Source organism: Heloderma suspectum, chromosome 10, assembly GCF_057233095.1.
Source record: "Heloderma suspectum isolate Gila_16-S chromosome 10, 16-S_ref, whole genome shotgun sequence".
Classification (NCBI taxonomy): Eukaryota; Metazoa; Chordata; class Lepidosauria; order Squamata; family Helodermatidae; genus Heloderma; species Heloderma suspectum.
In genome coordinates, this window is record NC_139467.1 from 49,454,590 (window position 1) to 49,467,420 (window position 12,831).

A 12,831-nucleotide genomic window follows, 5' to 3' on the forward strand; every position below is an offset into this window, starting at 1 on the left:
GCTGATGAGATACCACCTTCAAAGAGAGTTTAAGCACTCGGTAAGGGGTTGTTGGTTTTGCTTTTGTTTTTTTTTGGTCTTTGGGGGGTTACAGAGGTCCATGGGATATGGCATCAGGTGAATGAGAGTTGCCTTGTGTGAACTGAGGAAAAGAACAGAAAGGGAGTTGCCTGGTATGAACTGAGGTAAAAAAAGAGGAGGGCAAATTATTGTTGCTGGAACCTTGTGGGAGTGGGTTTTCCTCCCTCCCTAAATGGTATGAGCTGGCTGTCAAGGCACTGGATCTCCTGAATAAGGCTTTCCTGAATGGAGATCGCAGTGAGTGAACCGACCTTTTCTTCACTCCCTGCCATGGTATGAGCTCTCTAGACCGCGAGGGACTGATTGTGCCTCCAATTCAGTGGGAGTTAGTCTCTGACCGTACCTTGGAATTTAGCAGTGCGGCTGCCTTTCGTTTCTCGCAACCTGTGGAGACCTCCTGATTGTTTTCCTGTGTGAATTGAGGATGGGGTTGGATTCTTCCAAAGAAATTCCGCAGCCCCCAAAGGGCTGTGGAATGCACATGTACAGAAATTACAAACGTTAAGACTTGCAAGTTTTGGACAAATGGAACTTGATTCATCCAATTTCCCTTGATTGGGACCTTTGATTTGGGCAGAATTGTGAATTTAAAGGGAGCCTTGGAATCCCAAGCTCCAAGGTGGCACAGGGTCAATGGGAATGCATTCTTGGATTGGTATGTTAAGTATCGGGAAACGGGTTAGGTCCCAAGAAAAACTGAAAGACCAGGTCAAATTTTGAAACCTCAGAGAAAAGCCACAGAAATTTAGAGAAGAATTGCTAGCCCAATTAGGATTTTAACAAGTGATCACTGTTTGCATGAACCAACTCATGCAGGTTATTTTGCCCCAAGAAGTGCACACTAGATTAAAAGAACAAGCAAATTGGCCAAATCATCAATTGTAAACAATAGTGAGACTACAGCAGAATATATGGCTCATCTAAAGCCATTTTTTGAAAAACATTCTAGTATTGCTGCCACTTTTTGTAGCCAAGTGTCCCCACCGGCCTGGACAGCCCATGGAAACACTTCACACATCTGAGCCACTTCCCCCTCCTCTTCAGAACTTCTAAGACAGCCAAGAGGTTTGTAACTTCATCAACGCCCGTTTCTATTGACCAGAGGAGACCTTTTGTGTAAACTTGGTTGCACTATCTTTGCTCCCTGACAGTATATTCAGATATTCCTGAGCCACTTCCCTGGGCTTCTGAAGCTGAATCTGCTTCCGCTGCTCCAAAACAAGCAGTTCTAAAACAACTTGGGCTTCCTGATTATTCCTTTCACTCCCTTCTGTTATGAAAGAAAATAAATTCTTGTGCTCTCAGCATGCATGGAAATGTCCTATAAGCCAGTTTCTAAGGTAAGTCTGCCTAGCCAGGAGGTCTTGATGTGTTGCTAGATTATCCTGCTCATTCATCCCATTCACCATTAGTACTGAAGCTGCCATGGAGAAGCTCTCATTAGGAATTGGAGGAAGAGCCTTCACATGAAACGTTAGTTACCTTCCGTTTCCAATGTGTCGGCTTTCCTCCCCACTGAGAGACATGCTGGCACCTCAGGAACTGGGCAGTTGCTGCCTAGAAGAACCACCCTGGGAGGCATGGAGGCAGTGATTTTTATGAGCACCATTCCCTCTGCTGGCCACAGTGGATGGAAGCGGGAAAGACGCTGCTGCCAGACAGGTATGCTGACTCTCCTCTTCCAGTCCGACTTTGGCTGCCAGTGACAGAGGGAGCTGCACACTGTTTGGATCTCCCTCGCCTGCCTCTTTGCTTGTTGCTGTTTTCAAAGTGGGCAAGGGTCTAGAACCCCCCACAGGCCAGAAATGAGAGGCTGCTGTCACTGTTGTTCCCTCTTCACTACCTGCTACATTCCTCCGCTGCACTGCACTTCCAGTGTGCAAAATGGTCAGAGCTTGACTAAAGTGATATACAGGGAAGTTAATGGGCATATGATCAATCACCACCAGTTTTGAATTCTTGCAGGCTGGATGCCAATGCTGGAAAGGATACTCATTACTGCCGAGCACAAACTGCAGCTGCAGCCACTAGATTAATCTACCTCAGATAGTGTCTGAACCTGTGACTCCGCCCTCTGAGGGCACCAAACCCACAGCTAACACATGCACTTAATCCAAGAGAGAAACACTTGCTGAGATATCCATTTTATTAATGTAGTTTAGTGAGAAGCGAAATCCATGAAAGCCCCTTCCCCCTCTGAACAAGACACTCTTTAAGAACAGTCAGCTGTAGACAGCAATAGCAAACTGGTTAAACCTTCAGCACATTCTCATCGACATCTTAACAGGTAAGAGGGCCTGAGGCTTTGGAACACAGGAGTTTTGTCTCCCCACTGCAAGGACTAACAACTCTACAAACCAATGAACACGAGGCCACAAAGGAAGGTTCACACAAGAGATCCAAGCTCTCATCCCATGGAAAATGTGCCAGTACAGGGCAGGCTTTGCACCTTGCTAACCTTGAGGTAAAGGAGCTTCCCTGCCTAGCAGCGAGCTACTGCAAATTCTAGCAATGGAAGTTCAGGCCACTCTGTATTGCCAAAGTCACACACATTTCACAAAAAATACCTCTTTATGCAGTCTCGTGGCTTCAAAAATGAAACATGCAAAAAAAATAAAACAAAACCCGTCCACCAAGGCATTAGTCAGGACTGGGCAAAATTTGAATCATTTACTGCAAAAAGCAGCTTCAAGGACAAGTACAGGAAGTGTTGCCAACTTGTTAATCGGCTTGTCAACAAGCTTGAGAATCCAGGACAAACATGTGCTCAACCAGTCCTCAGCAACAAAGTTGAAGTTACCAATTCTTGAATGCTTAAGATTCAAAAATAAAGGAAAGAAGGACTTGATGGATCTGCTGGGGGGATGGTACAGAACATGGAATTATTTTTCAGGTGTTACCACAAAAGGACTACATGGAATGTTTGAGATTGTGCTAAACTAAGCTACAAGCTATAATATTTCAATTTCTGAACCTCTGCAGAAAGTCTCCCTCCCTGAAACTGGTGAGGTTTGAAAACGTAATGCTGAGCAAGTGTCAATTCAGCTAACTGCTGAATAATCCAGGCCCTGCTTCACACGAAGGGAGACGTCCGAGCAGTGAGCAGCCGCACTCCGAACAAGAAGACCAAAGCAGCTGCTCTCAGTCCTCACGCTCGTAACAGCCATTTCGCTTGTTCCACACCAGCTATGATTCGCCTCCACAAGGCAAAGTCTCTCCTCTTTCAGGATGCATGTGTGCTACCCATCCCCAATACAGAGTCAGGGGGCAGGCAAGCAGTTGGTCATCCAGATCTGGTCCCCCTAGACTGCATTTCTAGGTGTGCCATTATGAGTCACTGCTTTTAGACCAGAGATGTTTGCTTGATGGCTGCAGGATCGGTGAGAGGAAACGCCCACTTCAAAGACCTCATGGATGGCCTTGCGGAAGCAGTGGAAATTGTAATCTATTAAACCTGTGAGGAGCAAATGGAACAGTCACCGATTAAAGGGGAGACGTAAAGCACAGCCCACCTGGGAGCCTAACTTACTTACATTTGCTTTAGCTGAAAACCTTTTAGCCAGAAGTGTGTTCTATGCAGCAACAGGCTCATGCCCCAAAGCTGCATCATGGATTCTGTCTAAGCTATGATGAAAAGTTAACTAAACAAACATGTACACTCGTGTTAGCAAGCATGGGCATGTCCTATGAAGCAGGCTAGTCAGTTAGAAAGCAGCCTCGCTCTTCCTGTGGCTCAGGCTGGCTATCCAGTTTAATCACGAACTGCCTACAGCATCACAAACAAATGTGTGCTCAACAGCCCAGGAGGATAAGGCACAAAACCTTCAATGCTGCAATCGGACATGCTTTCTGTTTCAAAATTCAGAACAAGCAAATATCTCATGACAAGTCAAGATCCAGTTAGGTTTATGCCTAAAATTGGGCTTCTCTAGCAAGAGCAACTGAAACAGGGTCAGGTTAGCAACTGGCACTCTATCTGCAATACTGCTTTAGATGGTGAAGGCACCTAGAGTGATTCTGAAGTGCTGAGTTAGTCCTATGAATCCTCCAGTACATATCCTGGAAAAGCTTCTATAAGTGGGCTGAGCTAAGGCAATATATGAATCAGGAGACAGCCTAGAGTGATCACAAAACACAGTAACACAAAACAGCAAAAAACTCATAATCATTCTCTTAAGAGATTATCTTACCCAATGAACACAAAAGGACCAACCACCTGTGATTAAGTGTCATACACAACAAACTTTTCTGGAACGTTTCAAAAATATGTTTCTCAGCACTTTTTTCGGGTTTGCTGTACTGTGCTTGGATTACTGAAGCCCTTCTCTTCTTTTCCTTTCTTCCCCGGTGAACAGGTTTATACCACAAGTCTAGGTACATTGTACAGCTCCCACACGAGGCAGGCACGTAAAAAAGGTTACAGAAGACTATTAAGAAAAAAGCATTTGGATGAGGAAATTGACTTTCATGCACAGATGTTTGATTATTCTGTTCTTCCAAAAGAGTGATGGGTTAGCTCGGACAGGTAACTCAGATTGCGATTATCAGACTTCTTCAGCCCTATGGAAGCTGAGGCACACTTACTTGGAAAGACCCTTGAATTAAGGGAGACACAATCCTTTTCCTCACCTTTGCGTTCAAAACTTTCTTCTCTAAGGATACACACCAAGGCTAGAAACTTTGTAACTTCTTTTAAATACAGAACAGTTGTGTTATTGAGTTTGATAATTGCCATTGACTCCTTATCATAAGCACTTCCACTCCCATCTTCCTTTAGCCTACAATAGTTTGAGAGAGAAAGGACTGATCAGTGCTCATCTGGGATTTTGAGACAGCGTTCTAGTAGGAATGGAAATCTGGATTGAGTATTAAGACAGAATTAATCTCTTCATGGGTCAAAGGATTGCCAGTTAACTGAGCTAAAGAACAAGTTTTGGGGAAAGCAGCTTAGCTAGTTAAACTACTACTATGCAGGCAACTGAATAGTAGTTGTGTTTTGATAGAAAAGCAGTATTATGAGCACAAAGCTTTGCTAAACCGTGGTAATAAGATTCCTACCCAACTAGACAATTTCAAAGGGATATATTTGCCAACAAGAACCGTTACAGCAGGAATAAGAACATACATGGAAAGAAACAAGAAATAATTAAGACAAAGTTATAAACCCCTTATAAATGAACTCATTTATTACAATTGAAATTCAGCTCCTGAAACAGGTGAACTATTTTTATAAGCCTCTTGACTACATCAGGCAATTTCCATCATTGACTGAGGATAGTCTTGACCAAAGGATGGCAGCCTTACCTTCCAAATCCAATTATGGAAATTTCCGCTTCCCCTCCCTGGTCAGTATTGTTAGTAGCACTGGGACCAAGAGTTGAGCATGTTACTTAGAACAGGTGTTGTCCATCCACCTTGAGAACACAATGATGCTACTGCAAGATGAAACCTGCATTCAGCCTCATTTCTGGCTGCCACTCAGCAACTTCCCCACTCTGCTAACATGATCTGGAATGTGCTCACAGTTCTGTGGTTTTCACTTGCCTTTCTGTTACCTGAGCCCTTCAGGGGCAGCAAGCCTCATCTGACAAGAAGAGATGCTTGGTTTGCATTAAGCAACTTGTCTAGGAGGCACAACTTGCCAGCTTCTGGCCCACACTGCACCAAAGTTACAGGACTCATTAAAGTAAGCAACTCACACGTCACCATCCCAACTCTTTAGCTCAAGGATCCACAAGCTCAAGCAGATTCTGCAATTCCCAGTGATATTCCAGAACAAAGGCTTTTCCTTTGTACCTCAAAGCATTCCTAAACGTCTCTCTTAAATGGTTCTAGAAGCATGACATGGCACTTACCCATATATACAAGAAACATCAATGACTACATCGATCATGTCGCAACATAGCTCATAGGACTGCATGTCAACAGGGGAACTATCTGTTGCAATATAGATCTTGCTGACGACATCGAAGAGAAAAGCTTTCTCAATCCCTGAATTCTTAAAAAAACCCGAAAACACAGATACAGAAATGTAAACTGTCAGATCTCACACAGACGAAACTGTTCCACACCTTGATATCAATGAAATTAAAAGCAGTAAAAAGGACAAAAGTGGAGTTCATTTAACTCTTTTGCAGAAGAAATAGGGGCAAGAAGGAGGTGGCATTCTACCACCACCCTGAAGAGGATGGGCCCATATCAAAGCAGCCAACCCTGCTCAAAGGGGACAGTGCTTCTGCCACTAGAAGGGCTTCAGAAAGTGCCACTTGCACATGAGACACACTATGCCAGCTGCCAAATTCTCAGCTATGTTCCCAGTTTGATTTTGGCACATGGGGGGGGGGGGGGCTGGTCTCTGGCACTTGATTTGTAAGTTAAGTTACTTCAAACCATGTTACAGTAGTTGGATTCCAAACAACGACATGAAGTTTTATGGAGTGACGAGAAGCCAGGCTCTCAGCAGTGGCTCTTGTTTTGGATGCCTTGCCAGAGGAGCCCCCTGAGCCCCACTGCTCGTATGAAATGTCAGCCATCCATCTGAGAAGAAGCTAACTGTGCCAGGCTAGTGTTTGCTTTTATATATTTCATTATGTTTTACTATATAACTTGCAGATCACCTAGTCAAGTATAAAGGCTCTATTTATTGTACAATATTCTTTCAGTAGTTCTACCAGAAAATTAGATAGGTGCTTTTGTTTTTAAAAGATCTGAAGTATAAATGTGAAGCTTGATTTAAATCTTTTTTTATTGTTCAGTTAAAAAGCCTAGATAGAACTCCACCTAGCCTATCTGTAAACCACCACAAGATTCCTTTTGTAGACCAGATCAGCAGGATGTCTACAGCAACCTCCTCCAACCTGGTGCCCTTCCAGATGTTTTGGACTTCAGCTCCCATCAGCCCCAGCCAGCATGGCCAATGCTCAGGAATCCTGCAAGTTGTAGTCCAAACCTCTGGAAGAAACCAGGTTGGGGAAGGCCATCCTCACATTCTCCCCTTGGTGCAGGGTGCCTCATCGCGCTCATATTTCAGGACCTTCTAGCTGAAAGGTATGAAATGGAGACTGAAGGCACTCTGGGAAAAAATGCAGTTTCAGTGCTGGATAGCAGTGCATACAAAGACAGGCTCTTGCCATACGAGAGCCCTTTCTGGTTCTTGGGAGGAGTCACAGTATTTTCCAAGCGCTTGCAGCCCACACAGGTTCATGCATTTGTTTTTGAAGCAAAGCTTTGGAGTTACAAATTCTAAGCAAGTATGCCAGTTACTCAGTGTTCTTACCACGACATCTTCCAAAGGAATTATACCAAACAATTAAAGCTGCACCATCTTCAAAACCAAGACCTTATGCTTACTGACCTTACACAGCATTACTGCAAGATTTAAAATGGACAAAGAATGAATTACTACTCACCGATATAAAGATATTTAGCAGGTTTTCCAACGTTGGCAACTGTGGGATGAGCTTCTGCACCACCTTACTGAAGGCTTCAAATATTGAATGATCATAGATGCTGGTCAAATAAAAACTAAAAAGCAGAACCCAGTGATTAATTGCCTGAGTGGTTCCAACCTTTACTTGCTGCTTTGGCCAAAACTGGAAGCACCACCACTAGAATTACCAGTGACGAGGCCCCCATTGAGCCCCTTGGAATGTATCTATTCAGTTTAAGATGCGTTTACATCTTCACAAAGCCAATCCAGAGGACAAAAAGACCAGAAGTAAAGACAGCGAAAGAATTCTCAAGATAACAATTGGTCTGCTGTGTAGCCAGAGCTGTGCAGCAAATGCAGTTTTTCTTTATGGGGCTATCACTAATTAGTTTGCACAGTTGAGACTTCATGCATACTATGGTTAAACTAATCTGGAAATGTAGGAAATGCACACAAACCTATGCCACATCCCCACTACTCCAAACTTCAAGAACTGTTCAAACTGAACCTCAGAAACAGAATTTGAGTTTTTGCCACACAAAGCAGACAAATATGAATTCTTATCACCAAAACCTGAAGGAACTATATGGAAAACTATGGCATCAGACCAATAAATAGAGACTGCCAAGACATAACAAATCACTCATTAGGTTTGGTAAGTCTTTGCTGTTCCAAGGGAGACTGAGAAAGATGGTTGGCTGGGGCATTCCACTGGCTCTGCTGAGACCGCAGATGAATTGGGATCCTCCCTCCCTCCACCATCACCTAGTCACAGACATTCAACTGCGCTAGAGCGGAGGGAGAGATTGGATGGAAGGGCCACTCCACTGGTTCTGCTGAGACCAACTCTATTTGGCTCCTTCTCTCCCTCAAAATTTGCATGTTTCTATTCAAGCTCATTGTTAATATGGTTCCTTATTACACTACATGCTTTGATCAGCTTATCCAATACCAGAATGTTTGTGTTATCAGCAACAGCTGCTGTGTGAATAGCCACTGTTAATAATGTAATTGTCACTCTCTGTACTTTCCCTCTCACCCCGGTGGAGCTCAAAGAAATACTGCATCCATCTGATACAGTGACTCTAGCCCACAAAAATATATGCCATAAACGTGTTAGTCTTTAAGGTGCCACAAGACTGTTGTTTTTGCTGCAACTGACTAGCATGGCCTCCCCTCTAAAAATGGTTAGGACCTCTGTAACTAAGTATTGCTTGTTTTCTTCTTCCTGCTGCATTCAATTTTTTAATTTCGTGTGGTATTTTTTAGACTGTAAGCCTAAGGACAGGGACTGTCTGGAATTGATCTGGAGTGGATAAGCCACTCTTGCAGCCTTTTTGGATAAAAACAGAATAAAAATGCTTGAAGTAAATATTAACTATAGCCGCAACCCTTTTGTTGATTAATTGATTAGGCCAGGGGTGGGGGACCACCACAGTACAATCCAGCCCACAGCCCCTCGTTGTCCCTCCCTCCACTTCCCCTACCCAGCAGCTTCCCTTGGGAACGTTCATCTCCACCTTGGAACGGCAGCTCCCAATAAAGCACACTTCCCCCACTCTTTTTTTTTTTTTAATTTAAAACATCTCTTGGCCACCTTTTAGGGCGGAAGCCCTCCCAATACCCCTCCCAAGGCAGCTTACAGCAATAAAACACATAAAAACAGTTAAAACGTTTTCACCATTGTGTTGGGAAAGGAGAAGGGCAAAGGAATAGGTGGCTCCTGAAGCTTCCCTCCCCAGACAGGAGACACAACGGGGAGAGGGAATGGCGGGGGCAGGGAGGACAGAGGCACACAGAAACTCTCAAGAGTCTTTGACAGAGTGTGGGCTAACTGGCCCCACACACTGTCAGCATGTTGCCCCCAACACACTGCCCTCTAAGGGAATGCGGGCCTAGGCAGAAACAAAAGTTCCCTCCACCCCTGGGTTGAACTGAACAAGAAGTTTTTAAAAGGTGCCAACTTAATCAGCTACGAATTGTTAATCATTTTTAAATACTCACGAAACTCACAGGTGGTCAGCACCATCTCAGAAGAGGCATCCCCCCTTTATGCTAACAAGAAGGAATGCCTTTAAAAGTACGCATGGCTGTGTTGTAGCAGGCCATCTAAGTTTTTCCTCCCAGATCCACTGCTTTATTGATCTGGAGTTCTGAAGCTTACGATCAAACCCCTTTTCAAAACAATCACATGACAGTCCTGGTATTGAGAATCCTGACTGCTCAGCTTCTCTGGCCTCAAAGAGCAGTCTGAAAAGCAACAGCCACATTAAAGCAAATCACGGCCAAAGGAATGTCGCTTACCTAAGATGAAGTTTTTCTAGGCCAGCATCACCAAGATCATCATTGGCTCGTTGATGAATATCTCTTTGAGTTTCTATTTTATGGTCATCTGACAAGCCATCAACTTTATGAATAAAAACCTCAAAGTTCATTTCTGGATTGATTTTGTAAGCTTTAGAAACTGTAATGTGAAGCCTGGTTAAAGCTTCCATGTAGTCATCCTGTAAAACATATTAATATGCACTCTTCTTAATCATGCATCATTAAGAACACATACAAATAACAGACAGTGTTGCTATGATTCATAGCTACTATTACATAAACAGACATAAGAAATCCAAAGTTAAGAGATCCTATGAACCATACAGAACTATTTTTTGTATTCCAGACAGACCAGACCCCACCTAAAAAGCTCAACCAGAAGTGAGGGCCTACAAGTCCCAGCCTGACCACTCTGGCTGGGACTGATCGGAGTTTTAATCAAAAACATCTGAAGGGTGCTAAATTGGGGAAGGCTGCCCAAAATACCAGGGAAATTGTAATCCAACCTCAGTAAATAATAACCAATCTGATATGGTTACCCCTACACACAATGGCCTTCCAGTCATTAGCTGTATTTCAAAGGCTGCACTGAAAACACAAGCTACCACAACACTCTATTTTGAAGGTAAGTTTGCTGTTTTGATGAGAGAGGGGCGGTCACCAGTCAGTAGGGTCCCTGATACCCCTCTCCAACATTCACAGAAAAACACATCCTCCTCTCCAACTTTATATTTCATAATGACCTGTGCATCAATAACATAGATGAGGGCTCCAGTGCCTCTAAAGATCATCTCATAATCAAACGTGGGATCAAAGAAGTCCATTTGTCCAGGAAAATCCCATATTTGGAAGTTCACAAAGGAGCTGTTAGAAATGTCATCTTTATAGATTTTGTTGGTACTCTCCAAAAACAAGGTTTCATTAGGAGACATTTTGTGGAACACCACCTGTGCGCGACAAGGGAAAAAGAGGCGGGCGTTGCGCGCGCGGCTCACCGCGCCCCCCGCAGCGCCCCCGCCCGCCCCCCGCCGGAGGCCCGGGCGCCCCGGGAGCGCCGCCGGAGGGCAGCCGAGGCCGCGCCCTGCTCCGCCGCGCGCGCCAGAGCGGCCGCCCGGCCGAGCCTCGCTGTCCCGCGGCGGCCGCCCCGGCCGCCGCGCTCCGCGGGGCAGCGCAACGGCTGCTCGGAGGCGAGTTCCGCCGAGCCCGGCCGCAAGGCCCTCGCGGGGCTGCCGGCGCCGCCCCGCAGGGCCCGCCCGAGCGCGGCAGGGCGCGGCGCGGGGGTCCGCACCTTCTGGATGGAGGACTTCCCGCTGCGCCGCAGCCCCATCAGCAGGATGCGCGGCTGCTTGGAGGAGTCGCCGCCGCCCGGGCCGCCGCCGCCCGGGCCCAGCCCGCCGCCCGGGCCGCCGCCGGAGCCCAGCTCGGCCCCGCCGCCGCCGCCCTCCTCCTCCTCGGCCCCGTAGCCGAAGTCCTTGGGGAACGCGTCCGCCGCCCCGAGGCTGCCCCCGCCGGGCCCGGCCCCCGCCGCGGGCCCGGCCCCCGCCGCCTCCTCAGCGGCGCCCCCGGCCCCGAACGGCAGCGCGGCCATGGCGAGCGGCCGCGCGCCCCGGCGGGAGGGGCGGCCGCGGACCGCTTCCGGGCGGCCGCCTCGCTCGCCTCGCCTGGCCCGGGCGGGCGGGCGGGCGGGCGGCCTCCGCTGGGCGTCCGCGGCGGGGCGCCTCCGGGGGTCCGCGCGGCCGCCGGCGAGGTTCCGCGGCCCGTGCTGCCCGCGCGCGGCGCGTGCCCGGGCGGTGGCGCTGCCGTTCAAAACGCCGGGGGGCGGGCACGGCTGTGCGACCGCCCCGCCGCCGACGCGCGAGGCGGCCTCCGCCGGGGGCTGGCCGCGGGAGGGCGCCGCGCCGGAAGGGGCGGGGCGGGGCGGGGCGGCTGCGGTGTCGCGCTTGAGGGCTGCGCGTCTCTTCAACTTTTGTTTATGTTACTGTTGTTATTTATTACATTTCTCTATCGCCCCAGAGTCGAGCTCTCAGGCGGTTTACAGCAGTTAAAACATTAAAATACAATATACAGCGTTTAAAACATTTACATTAAAAATATGGACAATATATTTTTATATTTAGTTATAACATATAACTAAAAGCAACCTTGAACTAAAAACATTTAAAAAATCCAACCATAAAACACAGCTTAAAACAGCACTGCTTAAAAATAGTATACAAAAGTCAGCACAAGGAACAACAGTTCTAAAACGGGAAGGCCTGCTGGAACAATGGAGGCGTTAATGCCTGCTGTAAAATCTTCGACGACGTCAGCAGGGCAGGCGCATTTCAACCAGCAGGTCATCCACAACTGAGGGGCTGCAAAGGAGAAGGCCCTCTTGTGCATGGAATCATAGAACAGTAGGGTTGGAATGGGCTTACAAGACCATCTAGTCCATCCCCCTGCTCAATACAGGAATCCAAGTCAGAGCATCCCTGACAGATGGCTGTCCAGCCTCATCTTGAATGCCTCCAGTGTGGGAGGGCCCACTGCCTCCCTAGGGAATCGGTGCCATTGTCGTGTTGCTCTGACAGTCAGGAAGTATTTTCTGATATTCAGCCGGAAACTGGCTTCCTGTCACTTGAGCCCATTATTCCGTGTCCTGCACTCTGGGATGATCGAGAAGAGATCCTGGCCTTCTTCTCTGTGACAACCTTTCAAGTACTTGAAGAGCGCTACCTTATTTCCCCTCAGTCTTCTCTTCTCAAGGCTAAACATGCCCAGTTCTTTCAGTCTCTCCTCATAGGGCTTTGTTTCCAGTCTCCTGAGCCTCTGTTGCCCTCCTCTGAACCCTCTCCAGCTTATCTGCATCCTCCTTAAAGTGTGGTGCCCAGAACTGGACATAGTACTCCAGGTGAGACCTAACAGTGCTGAATAGAGGGGAACTAGTATTTCATGTGATTTGGAAGCTATACTTCTATGAATGCAGCCCAAAATTGCATTTGCCTCTTTTGCAGCCA

At 46.9% G+C, this 12,831-nt stretch overlaps 1 protein-coding gene across 1 annotated transcript; it reads right to left on the bottom strand.

Annotated features, from left to right (window-relative positions):
* Nucleotides 1-2,209: 2,209 nt before the first annotated feature.
* RRAGC (Ras related GTP binding C) lies at nucleotides 2,210-11,725 on the bottom strand. Its single transcript, XM_084816267.1, has 7 exons — nucleotides 11,124-11,725; nucleotides 10,579-10,782; nucleotides 9,815-10,014; nucleotides 7,491-7,605; nucleotides 5,937-6,079; nucleotides 4,711-4,859; nucleotides 2,210-3,535 (listed from the first exon to the last, which is right to left on the bottom strand). Exons 1-7 carry the CDS (start codon nucleotides 11,421-11,423, stop codon nucleotides 3,384-3,386), a joined length of 1,263 nt encoding a protein of 420 aa, XP_084672393.1. The 5' UTR covers nucleotides 11,424-11,725; the 3' UTR covers nucleotides 2,210-3,383.
* Between the last annotated feature and the right edge of the window lie 1,106 nt (nucleotides 11,726-12,831).